The sequence below is a fragment of the Centropristis striata genome, chromosome 3 (genome assembly GCF_030273125.1).
Source record: "Centropristis striata isolate RG_2023a ecotype Rhode Island chromosome 3, C.striata_1.0, whole genome shotgun sequence".
NCBI classification, from domain to species: Eukaryota; Metazoa; Chordata; class Actinopteri; order Perciformes; family Serranidae; genus Centropristis; species Centropristis striata.
In genome coordinates, this window is record NC_081519.1 from 13,928,072 (window position 1) to 13,946,967 (window position 18,896).

At 42.2% G+C, this 18,896-nt stretch overlaps 1 protein-coding gene across 1 annotated transcript in view; it reads left to right on the forward strand.

The window, feature by feature from the left end:
- LOC131968168 (plexin-A1-like) overlaps window positions 1–18,896 on the forward strand; it is a 213,803-nt gene that overhangs the window by 127,230 nt on the left and 67,677 nt on the right. Inside the window, exon 10 of the mRNA XM_059328924.1 lies at window positions 15,188–15,388. Within this exon, the coding sequence (XP_059184907.1) occupies window positions 15,188–15,388 (201 nt within the window). The remainder of the gene's footprint in view (window positions 1–15,187; window positions 15,389–18,896) is intronic.

Genomic DNA, 18,896 nt, shown 5'->3' on the forward strand with positions numbered 1-18,896 from the left:
CGACACTGCATTAATAACAGTTGCTGGATATAGGCAGAGCAGAACAATACGTCTGAATATATTTTCTCTGTCTTCCTCTCACACCCTTAACCGAGCACATACACTTTTAGCATGCGGCCTACACACACACACACATTCTTAAACAGTCACAGAAACACATGCTTACTCTCTTCTTTTCTCTTCCTGTCACACACACACACACACACACACACACACACACACACACACTCTCTTTATGGCTGAAAGGGTTATTTGTGATGGAGGTGTGAAGGCCCCAGACCGTGACATTCTGGCACACTGTGTTTACCCTGGCTGGTACCCCGACACTGTGCAGAAAACACACACACACACACACACACACACACACACACACACACACACTCTCCAGAGAAGGACATCCCACAGATTGTAGGCCAAGGCTGCTTGAGGGGCCTCGATGTGTGCATGGATATACGTGTGTGTTTTAGCGTGTGTGTGTGTGTGTGACTGTCACTGGTTCTTATCAGGACAAAGCACAACCAGCAGCACAGGGCTGCAGGGGGCATGTGGGTGAGTGAGGGGGAGGGTGGAGGGGGCGAGTGGTTGAATAATATCCACCCTTTCCTTTTTTCTGATTCCCTCTCTCCCTCCTGGTGTCTTTATCAGTTCTATCAGTCTACTCATCTCATCATTATCCCTTATTTTTTCCTTTTTTCCTCCCTTCTCTTCCCACGCGGTGCCTTCACCCAAATAACGCTTTGGCAGATCTGCCGACTTTTCCTGCCCACTGTCATGAACCACAGACTCCATTCTTGTCCATCTGTCCATCCCTCTTCCACCATCTTTCTCTCTTTATCTTTCCCTCCTGTACCTCATCTATCACCATACAAAACTTTCATTCATTAATCCATTATTTTCCTCTCTCCTAAGTGCATCATGTAGCTCATAGCTTGTTCACACATAAACACACCCACACACACATGTTTCTGCCTAATATTAAGAGGGGCCCATGCCTAAGCGATATTTAATAAAGCAGAAACAATGCTGGGAAGATGGAAATACATGACAAAATGGGTGGAGGTGGGATGCAATATCCCCCATGCAGTTCTTCAAAACAATGCAGTCCTTCCAGCGCTTCATTTGTTTCACATGGACAAACCAAAGACAGACAGAGGTGCTGTAATTGAAGCCAGATGTAAACAGAGAGAGAGAGAAGGGAAAAGAAAAATGTAAGGAAAGAAACAAAGACAAGGGCAGGGAAGCAAGCAGAGAAAACTGGCAGTAACAAGCGGCAGATTACATGCAGAGTGACGCAAGTTATTTTCCAAATACAATCCACGGCTGAAGGAAAGGGAGGGTGAGGCCGAAATATGAGGGAACATGGAGAGGAAGTGGAGGCGACGGGGTGAAGTAACCGCATGCTTTCTTTGCCAGATGGATCTTAGTCGGGCCCGGGATCGTCCAGCTTTTAACCCTTGGTTTGGATTTAGTAGCCGTGCACCTCCTTCAGCTGTTCAAACTGATTTTGACAATCCTCCCTGTTTCTGTGAATTTTCTCAGGAAACTTCTCAGACACTTCTCCAAGAATCAGTAATCACATTTCCACCTCGGGGAAATCAGAGTGGGATTGTATCAGGTGTTGTGACAAACTCTCTTGAACATCCCTCTGATTTGTTAATAGAGAACAATGGGGTAGATTGAGGAAGTGTAAGTGTTTTTTTGAGTAGTGGTAATGTAATTCAGCACCACAGTCACGCTCCACTACTGTGTGTGTCTGCGTGAATGTGTGAAGTTCCCACACGATCACACTGTCTGTATCAGGGAAAGAAAAAGGCAGGAGAGATTTGGATTTTGTCCCTTGTGTGCACTCACGCACAGATGTGTTCGAAGGCTAACACACACGCAAGGTCTGTCATACAGTATATGCATGCAGATGTTTCATCTCTCCTTGTCTCTGTGGCTATTTTTAGCCGAACCGTCCCACAGCTTATCTTCTTTTTTTTCTTCTCCTCCAGCTCTTCCTTATGTTTTTTTCTAAAATTCCCTCACTTTCTCTTGAATCATCCTCACATCGTGCATCAATCCCTTCCCAACAGAAGGCAGGGAGGGTGGCTAGGAGACACTGCGGAGAGACAAGTCTGTCGTACCCTAAGAAGTATGCTTAGTAGACAACTACACAAGGACTGCAGAGTTATATTTATGGAAGAGGGTGGAGTTTAGAAAATGTAGCTTGCTTTAAGTGTTACGTTTATGCAGATTTGAAGGACACTTTCTTGGTCTAATTGGTTGAAAAGTGTTAATCCTTATATGACATTGAGGAAAAGTGAAGCAGTTGAGCTCAGCACTGGCAAACGCAAGTGTTATGTGCAACATCGCTTCTAGCTTATTCTCTCCTTGATTTAATCCTATACCACCCGGCAAGGCCCACCGATGCAGCAAGTATCACCTCGACTATGCCAACATGCTGGCTGCAGTGATGAATACAAGATCAGCCAGAGCTTAACCCTCTGAACCCCAGGCCATTTCAGGGCATTTTTTGCTCCTGTAACATTTTATGCACTGTGGCCTTATTTTTCACTGCAGTATATAAGTAATGTACCTTCTCGCAAGTAGTAAAATCATTGATAGAAGTAGGGAGAACTCAAAAATGTATTTGGTGCTGTATACCGCAACTATAATGACAAAAATCATTAAAAAAAGAAAATCTATACAGTATTTACAACATTTAGTGTTACCAATATTGGGGAAAAAATGGGGCTCCACATGCTATACATTTTGAACTATTTTTTTTTTTTTTTTACATATCTTGTCCCCTTCTCTCTGGTCTGTGTAAACGACCTGAGACTCATTTAGAGTTTGACGGAAGTTTTGTCATGTGACTATTCATCTCGGCCGAGTCTTTAATGGCTTCCCAGTTGCACTGTTTGAAATGCACAATTTAATTTTTATTTTATTTTCCAGGACCTTGACATAGCAAACAGTTTAGTTTGAGCAAAAGTTTAAATGACACTGGTAAAATAAGGTTATTTTGATGAAATATTATTATTTTAAGCTTGGATTTGGTAGCTTTCCTGACAGTGTTTGTCATTTGCAACTCTGTTAGTATAGTACATAATATAATAGTTAGTAGGCTATGATAAATGGAGTGATTTTGGCAATTTCCAAAGAAAACCTTCCCTTCTAACCTGCTGGTGGGTTGTGTGGTTTAGAGCAGCTGTTCTCAACCTTGGGGTCGGGACACCAAAAGGGGTCGCGAGATGATTTCTGGGGGTCACCAAATCATTTTGGAAGTCAGCTCTGTCTCCACTGTGTTAAAGTGTTCATGTGTTTTAGTCTTTTTGGTCACTTAATGTCTTTTTTTGGTAATTTTGTTTCTTTTTGGCGTCATTTTGTGTCTTCTTTGGTCAATTTGTCTTTTTTTGGTCATTTTGTTTCTTTTTTGGGTGATCTGAACTGTGCGTGTGAGATTCTGTTCAGTGAGCGGGGGTCGCGGACAACATGGATGTTAAATTGGGGGTCGCGACTCAAAAAGGTTGAGAACTACTGGTTTAGAGGGTTAATGAGGAGCTAACAGGAAGCAAAGATTGACACGAAAGCACGCGCGCACACACACACACACACACACACACACACACACACAGGAATATGATCATGTTAGATGCACAGTTTTGTGAGCCATGCACAAGTGTGTTTCAGTGTTTGCGTCCGTGTGAGAGTGTGTCTACGTGTCAGTGACAGGTCTTGGTGGTTTAATTATTCAGGCTGTATTAAATCTTCATTTCCGCAGCCCTCACAGTCAGCCCAGCTAATGGTGAACACAGATGAATATTGCATTTTCACCATCAACCCTCATGTGTGCCGGAGAGAGGAAGAGACAAATGCAGAGTCACTGAGAGAAAGAGATGACGGCTGCCTGAGACAGATGAATAACACTGCAAAGTGAGCTGAAGGAAAAACAAACTCAAAAGTGCAGGCAGAGTAGAGACGGAGAGGGAGTGTGATAGAGAAACAGCGACCACCTGCTGGGATGGAGAGGCGAAGAGAAAGAGAGGGGGGGAAAAACCTGTGGCGTGCTGCGTTGTCCAATCTCTCAAGAGCCGCTAACGGTCTCTCATGTTGTGCTTTTCACCGTGCTGTTTTAGTAAAGTGGCCTGCACTGATTTTTATTCCATCCTCCATTTAACTGGCACAATTGCACTCCCGTGGAAACCCGAAGTGGTCAGTGACATACAAGCTTTAGAGACGTGGAGATGGCCACTGGTGCCAGTGCAGCGCTGGGTGTCACCGGGTTTTCATACAGTCTGAATTTAATGCCTCAAAGACCGTAAAATGGGTTTATTTTTCCCACCACATAAAGGCTTAACATTTTGTTAATGCAAAGCACCTCACAGATCCAGACAGAAAAGTAATTTATTCATTCATTTCTTATGTTTAGCCTATTTGCCTCCTAGTGGCTGCCGACATTGTTACTTTCTGCACACTGAAGCTGAGCCCTTTTGCCTTTACGCTGCCAAACTGGGTAGAAGATGGACACGTTCAAATGCCATTAATTATATGGTTTCACTTAAAAACAAGCCTGGCAGTAACAGTAGTTTAAGAAATTCATATTGCATTGTACAACTTGTTTCACTTAAAAACAAGCCTGGCAGTAACAGTAGTTTAAGAAATTCATATTGCATTGTACAACTTGTACTTTGACTACATTTTGACAAAATCTTATGCTGCTAATTTATGTGTCATAGCTTTGTTTAAGCACATCTTGTCAGAAGTAGCTTATTAAGTTAAGGCAATGTCGTAAAAAAAAAAGCTGTGGTGTTAATGGAGCATTATGTTCTCAGCTCAGTGGGATAGATTGTGGCTCAGGTCATGGAGAAACTGAAACTTCTGTGCTATTCTGCTGTTTGTTTTCTCAGTGGCACAAATCAATGTGTTTCTGGACTTGTTCATCTGATTTCTTTTACTGAAGAAATATTGCAAAATGGCACATGGGCTAATGTGCTGTCTGCACATGACTAAATTGCAAATTATCAGTAATGACCAATCTTTCAACACTCAGACGAAGACAAAGTAAGTAGAGTTGGTTGGTTGGTCACCAGTTGGTTTGTGGGCCAAAGTTATGGCTATAGCCATCTTGCTTTTTTGGAGCCAGAAGTGTCCATATTTGGAGCTGGGTATGAGATTAGACTGAGAACCCGAGGACACCGTTGTCGCAGGGACTTGTCAACAACAAGCTATCCACGGCCTAAAGCATTCCCTGCTTTATCATCTATTTTCCTCAAAATGCAACCATAATTTAAAAAATCAACATCATTCTGTATTAAAGAAGACTTAAAAGTAACGATTGAAACCATGAACGCATTAGAAAATTGCTCTATGGGGTATTAAATCAAGTGAGAAGTAGGGTCATTTTCTCATTTTCTTCTATACAATCAGACTTGTTTTTGCAGCCAGCGGAGTCGCCCCCTGCTGGTCCTTAAAAAGAATGCAGGTTTAAGGCACTTCCACATGGTCTTCAGGCCTGGTGGTTCCTGCTTAATGGAGAGTTAGCAAAGCTATATACTAAATGTAATTTAGATTTTGTCAGTCTGTATTAGGGATGGGTACCTTTCACATTTGAACCGATACGGTACCGGTACCTGGTACCTGGGAATCGGTACCGGTACTCAACGGTACCAATTTTCGGTACTTTTGCGTTTGTTTATGTGGTAATAAATGTTAATTTGTTTAATAATAAAATCTAATTTTTTCAATTCAACATATTTATTTCTCAAAATATAAACTTTAAAAAAATATATCAACAATATAAAATCCAGGATGAGCAGTGCTTTATTGTTGAGTGAACGTGCATTTTGTAACATAAAGGTTGGAGTGTTATCAAAGAATGCAGAGGAGCGCTCTCAGGTGGCAAGTGCACGGAGGAGAAAAAAAAAAAAAAAGGTTGCAAGTGCACGTGTGATTTGTTGTGATGACGTCGTAGCTGTGGGCACAGCACCGGTCAGACAGTATTGTGGCCATAGCATGGTTGGAATAAACAAAGTTGAGTCGGGCTGCTCTGTACACATATCGAGGATGATCCGAGGGATTTAATTTCAGCGAGGCAGTTTGGAGTAAAGTGGCAGGTAATATTCCTGAGTTGAAGAGCGGAGTATTAGCGGAGGACCAGAGATGCAGCAGCTAGCCGCTAGTTGCTAATGACTGGTCTACAGAAGAATGGAGCAAACGGAGTGAGGAAGGTCCAATCTGGAGGCAGACTAAGGCCAAGCCCGGGTAGAGACATTGGAGAGATAGCAGCAGGCGGTTAGCAGGCCTGGAGCCGGCTGTTCGTCTCTGCGCCGGGTTGGAAGAGGGCAGCAGCTAGTGGCTAGTGGCCGCGGTGAGCAGACAGGACCAGATGAGGAGGTAAATAAAGAATAAAAAATAGTGCGATCGTCAGCACGCTTGTTAATCAAAGACGTTAAATGAAAACAGGTTGAAATCAATGATCAGTTTAAAGTTAACGCCGTTTAGGTACCGAAACATGGTACCGTTTGATTTTACATGAATCGGTACTCGGTAGTACCGACGGAATTCGGTCGGTACCTATAAAAGTACCGAATTCGGTACCCATCCCTAGTCTGTATGTCCATTTCTTTTTGAAAACAAAATTCCCAGTTATAGTGTATCTTTGTGCCAAAACACTGTGTGCAGAGAGGAGCCATCCGCAGCAGGCAGGAGCGAATCTACCTCTGAAATCAAGGTTTGTCTTTGAAAAGCTGAAAAGCACAAGGTTTGATCGCTGCTGACATATCTGGGTTAGAATGATAACAGGGTGCAAGGAGTCCCCCCCTCCCCCCTCCCCTCCCCCACTGTGAAAATCCATGCAGAGAAAAAAAGAAGACCCTCTTAAAAAAATATTCACACATTCCTGCATTTTATTGTCTTATTGCATACTGTGGCGTCTATGTCGAGGGGATAAAGTGTGTAGGTTTGGCAGCTTGCTTGTAAGTCAAGGATAAGGGATTAGGAGATGAAATCAACATGTATGTGTGCCTGGGTGGTACATCAAAGCACAGAGTGTATGTATGCATGTATAGGAGGAACGTATATGTAGGTAGATTCAGCCGAGCTCTTCCACTGTGAGACTTTGATAATCCATACTGAATAACATTCATGTCACACGTTCCCCTGCATCTCGCTTTAATTCAAACTCTCCCTCATTCCTCTGCACTCACTCACTTTTCCCATTTACTCCTCATCTCTCTCTCTCTCTCTCTCTCTCTCTCTCTCTCTCTCCATCTCTTCTTCCCTGCATCACCACTCTGCTAGGAAACGAAGGACGTGGGCGGACAATCTCACAGTCCCTTTCAAGGTTCAAAGTCCCTTTTCTTCCTTCGCTTCCCTCGCTCCTGCACTGTTCTACATGTTGCTGCCTTATTAAGTTGTTTCACTCGCCCTCTCCCTCCCTTCCTCCCTCCCTCCCTCCCCAACAGTAACTGTCTGTTTGGTCACAGAACATCTTTCTGGTTTCTGCCTGCTAATGAGCCTGCCCCAACTTTGTGTGCACATATACACACACATTCAGTCTCACACACACACACACACACACACACACGTGTACTGTACATGCGCCCAGTTATGTACCACACCCCGCTGCTCCTGTAGACATTTGCTTTTTGTAATAATTGCATCTCGAATGCTGTTTTCTTAAACATATAGAAATGTATGTACAATATCAGAGATTTTAACCTGCATTTTGCATAGATGCACGCCTACCTACTCTCCTTCTATTCTCTATCACTAGTGATTTAATTGGTCGGCTTTTTCGTCTCACTCCTCTCATCCCCGTGGCTGGTACCAGTCCCAAAGAAGTACACACACAAACACACACTGCAATGAACACGTGGCTGCTGGCCAGCTGGTACACGGGAGAGGAGAGAATATGTAGTCTTTGCTTTGACATTGTGATGTATGACATGTCATGGTGTGGTAGTACTTATTTAAATTCATTAAAGGATGATTTGGAAGCAACCTTGCATTAATGATATGGTTGAAAAAAAATACATATAAAGTGTCACAATTACACCCAAGAGCTTGGTATTTGTACACTATATCTACCTCAGTATTAAGTTTTATTGAAACATCTCCGACTGATGCCTACATTTGATCCTTTTTGTACCCAAATCGAGAAAAATATAACTATTTGTATGTGTTTTTTGGCAGCCAATTGCTGCAATTTAATTTGATTTTATGCGTTGTGTGATTGGCCCATTACTGCAGCAGTAATAAGCCATGCAGTCTGTGGTGTAGTAGGGTCAAGTGCTGTGTTTTTGACAGTTCAGCGTGTAATGCATTTGTTTAAAAATAATTTTGAGCGGTGACAGTAGCATTTACTCATCTGAATGCTTCCAAATGCTTCCCATGGAATGGTTACTGAATGAAGGTGGTAAAAAAGGTGCAAATTAAGAACTCAATGAGTATCTCTTATGGGTACTGGTATAATGTAGGTTGTTTTTCAATGCCAGATTCTTCTCAACTAAAAACAACAAAACAAATTGTTTTTAAGTTTAAAAAAACAACAATACATAAATTATTGAAAATAACACTTCAATAGATAAAGTGAACATTAACCGACTAAAGTATGACTCATGGTCCTGAACTGTAAAAGTATTTACCATAAAAGCATTTGCACTATGAAAGCATTCCTAAAAAACATTTCCATCTGTCTTTGAAGTATTTAACAATGGATGTCTATTTTGTGGCAACCCACAAATAACCGCTGATGTTTGGGAACGGTTTTGTTTTGTCAATGATGCCATCATATTTAGTAGCATTTGAACTTTTTCCACATTATTTCACCGCACTGTCTGAATTAGCTATCATCCCACCGCACACTTAAGCTTTAGTTTTTCTTCCAGCCCTCATTTTCTCTTTAGCTTGCATTTATTTCTACTTCACATCCATAAGGACACGCAAACGGCTTCGTTTCAGGAGGCAGAAAGCAACACAATTCTCATGCAAAAAACTGTTAAATTGATCGGATTTAACATGATTATCATATTGTTGTATTTCCCAGCATTATTTATTAGTCTACTGGAAGCCATTACAAAGGATAGAGGCTTCATTTCCACTTGAGTCTCTCACAGCCAAAGCGTATGACACATCATGATAAAAAGGATCCACCCACTGCCATATATTGTAATATAATATTAATGTGTAGTGGATTGTAACAAGGAGTGGATGGGACTCTTTAGTTCAAGGTTACAGACGGCTCTTTGGTATCCTATGTGAGACCTTGTGTCACAAAGCCGGGGGGGGGGGGATGTCGACAGGCGAAGGGGGAGCGTTCAACACTCTTCATATACCCCTTTGTCAGACCCACTTACACACACACACACACACACACACACACATACATACACACACTGCCCCCCTTATTTGTACCAGTGTGCCCCCCTTACTCCTCTGTGGCCACCCATGCCATCTCATCTCTCCCTTGGGCTCCCCATATCGCTTTACTTCATTATTTAGCGTGTTATTTTTTCTCCTCCCTGATCTATAGTCCCCACATCACAGAGCCGGCTAATTAATTATGGATGGACTTGAAGGAATGGGGGGGGGGGGTTGAGGGAGATTGTGCAGTGGGGGGCTTTAAAAAAACGACCAGACACCCGCCTCATTACATATGCGCAGTGTTTTTGGAGCTTTATTAATTTATATCTTGTCAGGCAAGCCTTTAGAACTCTTGGCTTTTTTAATACATTTATTTATTTATTTCGCATCCCGCTCCGTCTTTCGTCTTCATCCTCCGAACCCCTCACGCCCTCCACCCAACCCAATCTACAGTATGTCTTGATCCTAATCTTTCACCTTCCACGTATCTGCATCCACACACACACGCACACTAGCCCGCCGACTGTCTCATTATCAGCTCTTGGCGAATGTTAAAAGGTATTTTGCTCACTTGCGAGTAGAGATTATCTCATCCGCCCGATGAACACTTTGTTTTATTATTATTTTTTTCTTTCTCTTCTACGTGTTTTCATTGGGTGTGGAGTGTGGTGGTGTGGTACACATCAGAGTGCATTGAAAATGAAGGAAGGAATATTTTAGAACGGGCTTGACCTAGAACGACAGCTGCTGTGCTTTATGAAAGCTCATGGCGACGTTCAATCAAAACTGGCATCTGGGTGTCGGCACTAAGATGTGACAAAATATAGGTCAAGCTTTGTAAGAATACTTTTTTTTGAATAATGGCTTGTTTTTGCCTCAAGAAAATATTTCCTCTCTGTCCCCATGCAGGTCTAAATTTTCAGTTAGATAATATATACAATACATCTTAATAATCTACATAATTATATATGCCTTTACTGTTAACAAATGGGGACCGCGGCACCAGCCTCAGGCAGCAAAGTTAAGAGCGGCCTTTGAGGGAAAACAAATACGCAGAGGTAAGTAAAGCCCTCTGGGTACTTGGCTTTGAACAGGAGTTGGAGATTTGGATGTCCGCCATTATAAACACACACATTGTAACATATAAACTCATTCACACACTCAAAAACAAAGGTACAAATACACACTTTAACAGCCCAACCCAATCAGGGTGTGAGAGTTTGCTCCACAGTTAATGGGGGATGTTTGTTTGTGCGCTATCCACATCTGTTGGTGTTAAAATTGCTTATGAAGATGTCTGAATGCAAAGGCAGTGATCAAAATCTCAAAATAGAGCAGGTGTTTTCGTGCCATGTTCTGATGCGGAGAAACCATCTGTGGCATGCGTTCCTTCATGGATCATTACCACTTCACGCGCACATGTAGCTTTACTATAAAAGGCTCTTACTGGTTAAAGTGAGCCTTATAATGAAGAGAGCTGAGACTGTGCAGAAAGATGTCCTGCTCCAGTGCATCTGTGTGTAGAGAAAAGCTAAAATCGCCATTCGGTCATCTGTTAAATCGCTTTCAGGCATTTAACTGATGAATAAATAAAGAAACCCGGCTCAAATAAAACATGCAAATCATCCCTGAACCTTTCACGGCACCTACCCCATTCCACTGTTATAGTACGTACTGATAAACACTAATTTTCCTTCCCAGCACACGCATAGTGTACTCTTCTCTCTTCCTCCCCTGTTGGTCTTCCTGAAGTGTCACATCTGGCCAAGAAAACCACAGCATCCGTCTTCACAGATGAAGTGAAAGCTGAGAAGTCAGGAAAAAGGGGAGAAAAAAGATCCTTTCCAGCTTCAAACGAATCCCCCCGGTGAAATATTGTTTCAGTGTACTCTGCACTTTGTAGCCTTAATGCCGGCTTTGAACAGTTTTGGCACCTGTCACAAATACTGATGAAATAGTTTTTCTCTGCAGAGCACTTTTCCCTTTATCCTTCTCACCTTCCCTCAATTTACTCTTTTTCCTCCCTCTACCTCCATCTCTTTCCCAGAACCCCTTTCCACTCTGTCTGAGGCGGTGTGATCTTGTATTTGGTGCTTCGTATAGTAGGATTTCTGAACTCTTGCAACATGGCATCAGTGAACTGTTCCAGGTTCACTTGCTGTTGGCTTGCATTGCCATTAAAGTTCGACTTTAAAGTCTTTGATGTGCAGGAGTTCTTATTCATTTCTTAAAGTGGCAGGCCGTCTCAGTTTTTTTTAAACATATTCTTTTACATGTTTCTATAAAACATGTTTACTGCTATGTTAACTGTAAAGAGAAACCGAAGCCTACATATTGCCTTTATTTATGCCTTCATATTGCATATGAGACAACTGTATTTAATCCATTATTATTGGATTTCCATGCCTCCATACTGGCGACAGCTGTGGCTGGAGGCATTATGTTTATGCCGTGACTCAAGAATTCATACACTAATAATGACATAATCTCCCACACAGGTCCAATAGGATATAATGATATAGTGATGTCATTTTTTATCCAAAATGTCAAAGGTCGTCTGCACTTTGATATAATTTGTCTGGCAATAACTGGCCAGAATTCTGGAACAGAACAGGACACTAATCTTGGATGTTCATCATCTATGCTGTGGGGTTGTTTGGCAGATTTGTGTAAAATATATATATATATTTTAGAATTTGTGGCTTCTTTGCAGCAACATCTATTGTTAGAGAAATGCATTGAGGAAACCTTTAAAATTGAATTATCTGACACCAACAGAAGATCCTCACCTATTTCTCTGTGCAGATCGTTTGATGGGGAATGATGAGCAGGAGACGTCCAAGTTCTCAGTTTAACATAATTTTATTACAATACGTCAAGAAATGTGCAGTTACAGAGATCTCTGTGGGTTCAAATATCACTTCCCTGATACACAGGAGACTGGTTTCAGGTCATGAAGTCTGGACCAGTATCATTTCCCTCGAACCCCTTATTATATTCTAACAGATTTACGAATCATGAAGGTAGATATCTTCCAGGAAGTGCCGCCCTCATATAATATATCTTTTTATGATGATAGAATCTTACTTAATTTAAGCTGTTGGGGTAAGTGTATTTAGTTTTGATGCATCTAGAGTAATCATAGTTTTAAAACAATATTAGCACATGATCATTGTATCAAAAGCATCTTACATGATTAATATATAAATGCATCAAGAGAGGGCACACACACACACAGTGAATTACGCATGCATAGGGACCTTCACCACACAAAGACAGACAACAGAGATAGACAAAGAGACCGAATAACTATAATTAATAATAATTATTTTAAGACTATATATGAGGCATTTACTGTCATGGCTACATATGAGTCTGGACAGAAATGGATAAACTGCGACCTGGCTGGTTGGCGGAGGCATACAATTCTAGTTTTTACTGCGATATACCTTGGGATGACAATACATAGGACTGCATGAAGCAAGGGGATACTATAAGGAAAGAGGAATGCCAAAGAAAACTACAATCAGACAGCTGAGCTGACACAAAGTCAAAAGCAAATGAATAAAACATTGGTTAGCTGCAGCCTGCGCTAGAGGCTATGCTAGCTTCTGATACAGTGGCGTCTACAAGTTAGCTTTAGCAGCAGGATGCTTTTTTTTTTACTCTGGTGGCACCTTTGACAATGCAAGCCCACAGCTTTTGACATGAGTATCCTTTTTACTGAGGCAGGACTTCAAAAGCCACAAGTGCAAATCAGCGTCTGCTTTCTTGTCTTTCTTTCTCTCTCTCTCTCCATCTCTGGCCCTCTCTATCACTTTTGGAGCGTCGTCTGAGGCTCGAGGCTGTTAATTAAGTGGGATGTTGTCGGGGGGCTTGGGTACATGGTTTTGACTGTAGGATGGATGGAAGGGTGGATGGACGGGATGGGAAAAGAGATAGAAAAGGTGCAGAGGTATCCAGGCATTCTTCTAAAACGTCTCTTTTCTTCTTCTTTTTTACGGTTTTCAATTGTTTCTTTCCTTTCCTCGCATCAACAGCCATCTGATGTTTTTCACTCACCAATTAAACTCGCCTCTTCTTCTTTTTTCCTCCACTCTTCCTTTTCTTTCCTTCAAATCCTTTTCACTTCCATTTTCTCACTCCTTTCCCCTCATTTCCTCCTCGTCTCTTCCTCTTCCTCCCTCCACCATTCCCTACCTCCCTCCATCCGTCTCAACCACCCGATCCTCCTTCCCCCACACCCACCTTGCTCCTAGTTGATTATACACCAGGTCTTCTGTAGCCCGCTTCTCCTTCCTATAGTATTCCCCTCTCTCATTATGTGTTGTGCATGTGTTTGTGTGTGATCAGACACACAAGGCCAGGGCTAAGCAGCCTAATGAACAAACTCCGGCATTGTGTTCGGGCCCCGGGGATGTGCTGTAGCTTCTAATGTACAACAGCTCAGAGGAGGGAAGGGGAAAGAAAAATTCACTGACAGAGAGCCAGCTATCTGCTTAAAGGAAAAGCTACAACAAGAAGTGAAGTAGAGGGTGTGCAGTGAATATTTTACAAGGATCTGGTCGATGTTTTACTTACCTAAGCTATTCTGACTTGTGTGTCAATTTCAGACTCTTTTACACATGTGTTAAATAGATCTTGTTGCATATATTTTGGATTAGATACGATGAAGATTCTTTGGTGGTTTTTGAGATAAAGACATGTTTAAACTGATATGTATTCAGTTTTCTTTAAATTCTTGCACATTCATAATCAAGTCCACAGTTTCTAAAGACCCTGTTTCCTTACACACACAAAAAGTTAGCATTCTCTGCCTGCCACATGTGTCTTATTATGTGAGTCACTTAACAGTCTCCAGGTTGTAAAAGAAGTGATTTGTCAGCAGTGATCTGGTTTGTTATCCTCTTGGCTCAAACAGTACGGCACAGGGTGGGTAAGTTCCACCCAAGCTTTAACTCACGTTGTATAAGATCTGTCACCCACCCTCCTGCTCCTTCCCTCTTTCTCTCTCTCATTCTCAGTATTGATGAGATCTGCATCGCTGCCAAATCATGGCATGAACACTGTAATGACTTCATTCCTTCCAGCACATGCACACATGCATATCAAGAAGCATTACATACTGAGCCAACTGTCCTGTCCTATTCTGCCTCAGTAAAGTGATTGTGTGCTAACACAGACACACATTAATCCGACTGTACATTAGGAAACGTATTTGTCCATATGCATCTACACACACACACACACACACACATACACCTCTCCAGGGTGGTGTACCCCAGTGGATGGGCTGCTTCCAGATGATCTAAACAAGACTCTGTCAGCTCTGGCCAATATCAGTGACTGATGTTAGCACATACTCGCGCAAACACAAAGTTCATGAGCCCATTACTCCATTCCACACATGGACATAATACACTGAAGCCTATCTTCCTGCCATAACAATGCAGCACTGTTGTGATGCAAATAGTTTCATCGGGTAGATAATCTTTTGTGAACTTTGTATGAAAAGCTCTCTTGCTCAAGTGTTGTCGTGCAGCATTTATATCTGGTGCAAGGCCAGTGGGAGTGTTGCACAAGCCTGTAACACATGTGAGAAGTGCATCACAGCACAGCACAGCTCTTTAGACTGACTGTGCTGTGGCAAATCTGGCGTGAAGTCAAAGATTTAACCCACGGCTTGCTCTGCTTTTTATGATGATTTATTTCATCACTCCTTGTCTTATCTTTCTGCTATTTGTGCCTTGTTTTTTTTTCTGTCGGTATTCAAAAACTCCATAACTGTCTCCATTGGGAGGAAAAAACTGAAGTGTCTTTTTTTTTTTTGTCTCTGCAGGACTGCCCTCAGATCCTTCCCTCAACCCAGATCTACATCCCTGTCGGTGTGACCAAGCCGATCACCTTAGCCGCCAAGAACCTGCCCCAGCCACAATCAGGACAGAGGAACTACGAGTGTGTCTTCCACATCCAAGGGGAGACGCACAATGTGCCCGCCCTGCGCTTCAACAGCACCTCCATCCAGTGCCAGAAAACAGCGGTGAGTACGAAGGGATAGAAGACAGGAAATATGGGTAATCTGGTTGTTTGAGTGGATGCCTTTAAAGCCCTGTCAATTTTGGAGCATGTGATGGTGGTGTTTTGTTGTCATTATAGGAAACAAAGAGAGAAGCTAAAATAGAGGGTGTTGTTTACAGAAATTACAGTTAAGTTGCTTTTGTTTTGTGTATCAAGAATATCCAGGAGTTGGGAAAGAAGGAATTATGGCTGGACACACTGACAAAATAAAAGCAGATGTTGTAAAACGTAGTTATGACTAAGTCCAAAGCAACTGACTGCTGTCCAGACTGGATCGTGACTAATACTTGGAATTCTGTCTAGACTAAAAAAAGATGCACAATATATCCCTATACGCATCCTCACTGCAATGTGAGCATGCACAATCGTCATTATAGGAAACAAAGCATGAGCATTATCAAGTAAGCCAAATGAACTCACACACATCATGCTAATACCTTTTTGCTGTTTTGATACAACAGTAAAACATACACAGTTCTCATTTTCCATCACTTATCCATTGTTTTCCATTAATTATATAGTCATATATATTTTTACACATAAACGATGCAAAAAATGCAAATTGCAACCTCTCCACGGCCGCGTCGTCACCATTTATATCTGTACATGTACAATCAATTTGTTGATGCATTAAGTTCTTCATAGGTCTTTCTTCTAAATCTTGTTTTAAAAGTGCACCAGATTGATGCAAGTTTCTCTAGGAAGGGCAGTCCTCTGGATCCTCCAAGAGGCTGAAAATTCCTGTAGGCTGTTTTTTTTTATATCGCAATATACATCACAGACAAAAACGTTGCAATGACAGTTTTGTCCAATATCGTGCAACCGTAGACTAAAAGCATAGCCATTTAGCGCTGTAACTCTTCAGCTAATCAATTCAACTAGGTAACTAAATCATGATCCCAGTAAGGACATTGACTCGGTCAGGGTTTAAATAATGGCCTCCTACAACTAATGACCACTTTGGACACTAACATGCTCATTGTCCTGATAGATCACCATGCGCCACTTGGACACTGACTCGGGTCACAATCGAGATAAATGACCCATCGCTGATCTTCCAACATTGAACTGGTAGTTGCCAAATAGATATTGACTTCAACAGTTCACATCGACAGTGTTTGAATTGAGTCACAAGTATGATAAGCCTTTATTGTGGAGGAATCAACCTAGGCAGTCTGTGCACTGGAAATCATGACGGATTATTACGGATCACGCGATACATCATTTATATCATTGATCGAGTGTGAAGCTGCAGCGGTCAGCCATCTTAGCTTAGTTCTGTGCTTTTATGATTTTTTTTAAATGTATTTGTTGCTGCAGTTGGGAGGGATGAGTGGTGCCGGATTAAAGTGTTCTCAAGAATGTTTTTTGCTGAAGTTTTTTAATAAGAATTTGTGTGTGTAGAGGATTTACAGGTAGGCTGTGTGTGTGTGTGTGTGTGTGTGTGTGTGTGTGTGTGTTTGTGTGTGTGTGTGTGTCTTCAAACTAGCGTGACAGATAAGAGGTAGCTAGCGTTGCGCTTCACTGAGGCTGAAAATGTGAAGAGGAAGTCTGTCTCTGAACCTAGTTGGGAGCGGATTGATCATGTTTACACCTCGACTCTATACCTCTTTCTCTCCTTCCCTCTCTCTGCCTGTAGAGCTCATCCTTCTCTCTGCCTACCCCCTCCTCCGTCCGTCTGTCATATTCTCTTCCTGCTATTCCCTACTTTCCTCTCTGCACCTCTCATGCACTTTTTATTTTTTTTGGCTTGCTTCTCCATGTCTATTTCTATCCGAACATATAATGCAGTGCAACAAAGCTGACATGATATTAGCGCTGCTGCTGTTAATTTAGTTTTAGATGAGGGTGTCGCTGCTGTCACCACAACATATCACACACAGAAGAAAGTCTTTGAGAGATTAAAAATAAAGTAGAAACATCTAAAGGTTCTTATGTCTGACTAACAAGATGTAGCACCTTGAAAAACTTTACCACCTCTCTCTTTATGCTACACCTTGTTATAACACCATCATATAGACATCAGCAGATGCATATATACAGCGCTCACTAGCAGCAGTGTCTGTATAGCTCTCTGGGTCGCCACTGTGACAGCTAACGCATTTGATTCTGTCTGTATCGACGGGCAGTCTTCAGGTGCTGGCACAGGCTAGCAAGTTGTTTGTGAAGGCAGGGCTAATTAGCTAGCGATAGGGTTGTCTCTCCACTGAGATGTCTGTTTATTGACTGTTTATTGTAGCTGCAAGGCCAGTGCTAATCAGCAGTAAAGCCCATCCCCAGCCAAAAGCTGAATTTCTCCATTTGATGTCCACAAAGCAGACATGCTAGCAGCAATTAGCCTTGGGCTGTCAGCGCTTAGCCCTTGTTAGCAATTAGCTGTGCCAACTTGACTGCGTGGTCAGATATTGATGCAGCGCGTGCATCCAGTCAACACCAGGCCGCAGTTAGATTCAGAGGATGGAAAAAGGTGCCAGCTGCATGCACTTGCCATTAAGGCATAATTCATCCATGCCTGAGCTTATGAGTGTAATTATGTGTCATGAATTATTAGAATGAGAGTCTTATTATAGCTCCGGAGCAGTATTTCAAAAGAATGAGGATCTTAAATATTAGTTTATCCGTTTATAGACCTTCATATCTCTACTTTTCATGCGCACCCCTCCATGTTTGTTCCCTCTTTGACAGTGTTCAGCACCAACTCCATGAATCATGTATGACTCTGCAGTAGAAATAGACTTCATCTCTTATGCTGCGTACACACTGCTGCCTCGGTTTGTAGGCATACAGCTACGGGGATGGGGGTTAATCAGTGTCTATGCGTGTGTGCACATGTGCATCCTTCAATACGCCTTAGGCTATGGATCCCAGGATAGCTGTGTATGTGTGTGTTTGGCTGTGCAGATCCATTTTAGCACTGCATGAAGACTGTTGGAGGGGGGGCTGGCTAATCAATGGGATAAACACAGGGGTGCTTATCCACAGTTTAGCCTTGTGTTTGAGATACACATAAGTGTTTACCACTGTGTCAAAGTGACGCACTCACTTGTTGTAGGAAGAGACGAGGACAAGGGCAGAGATGAGAGCTGTGGCGAGAATTTCTATAAAGTAATAAGAGAGAGGACAGAACACCTTGAGGTGGAGAGGACGGAAGAAAGGATACATTCAGAGGAAAGAAGGATAGAGGAAAAACCACAGGCAGAGACTTAATACTAGATAGTGAAAACGGCAACAACAAAAAAAGGTTGATGAGACCAGCCAAGATAGACTAGGGAAATTGGAGTGTAGTACACAATTTCAGGTGAGATGAATGAAGAAAAGTGAGAGGGAGAGTGATATTGAAGAGAACAGAGGGGGGAGAAAAAGAGGTGTGAGGGAGAAAATCAGCTCAAAAGTCTCCCCTGAGGGCAAAACTCTTTCTCCTCTTTTTCATACAATATCATCACACTATCCAAAAGAAGATAACTACCCAC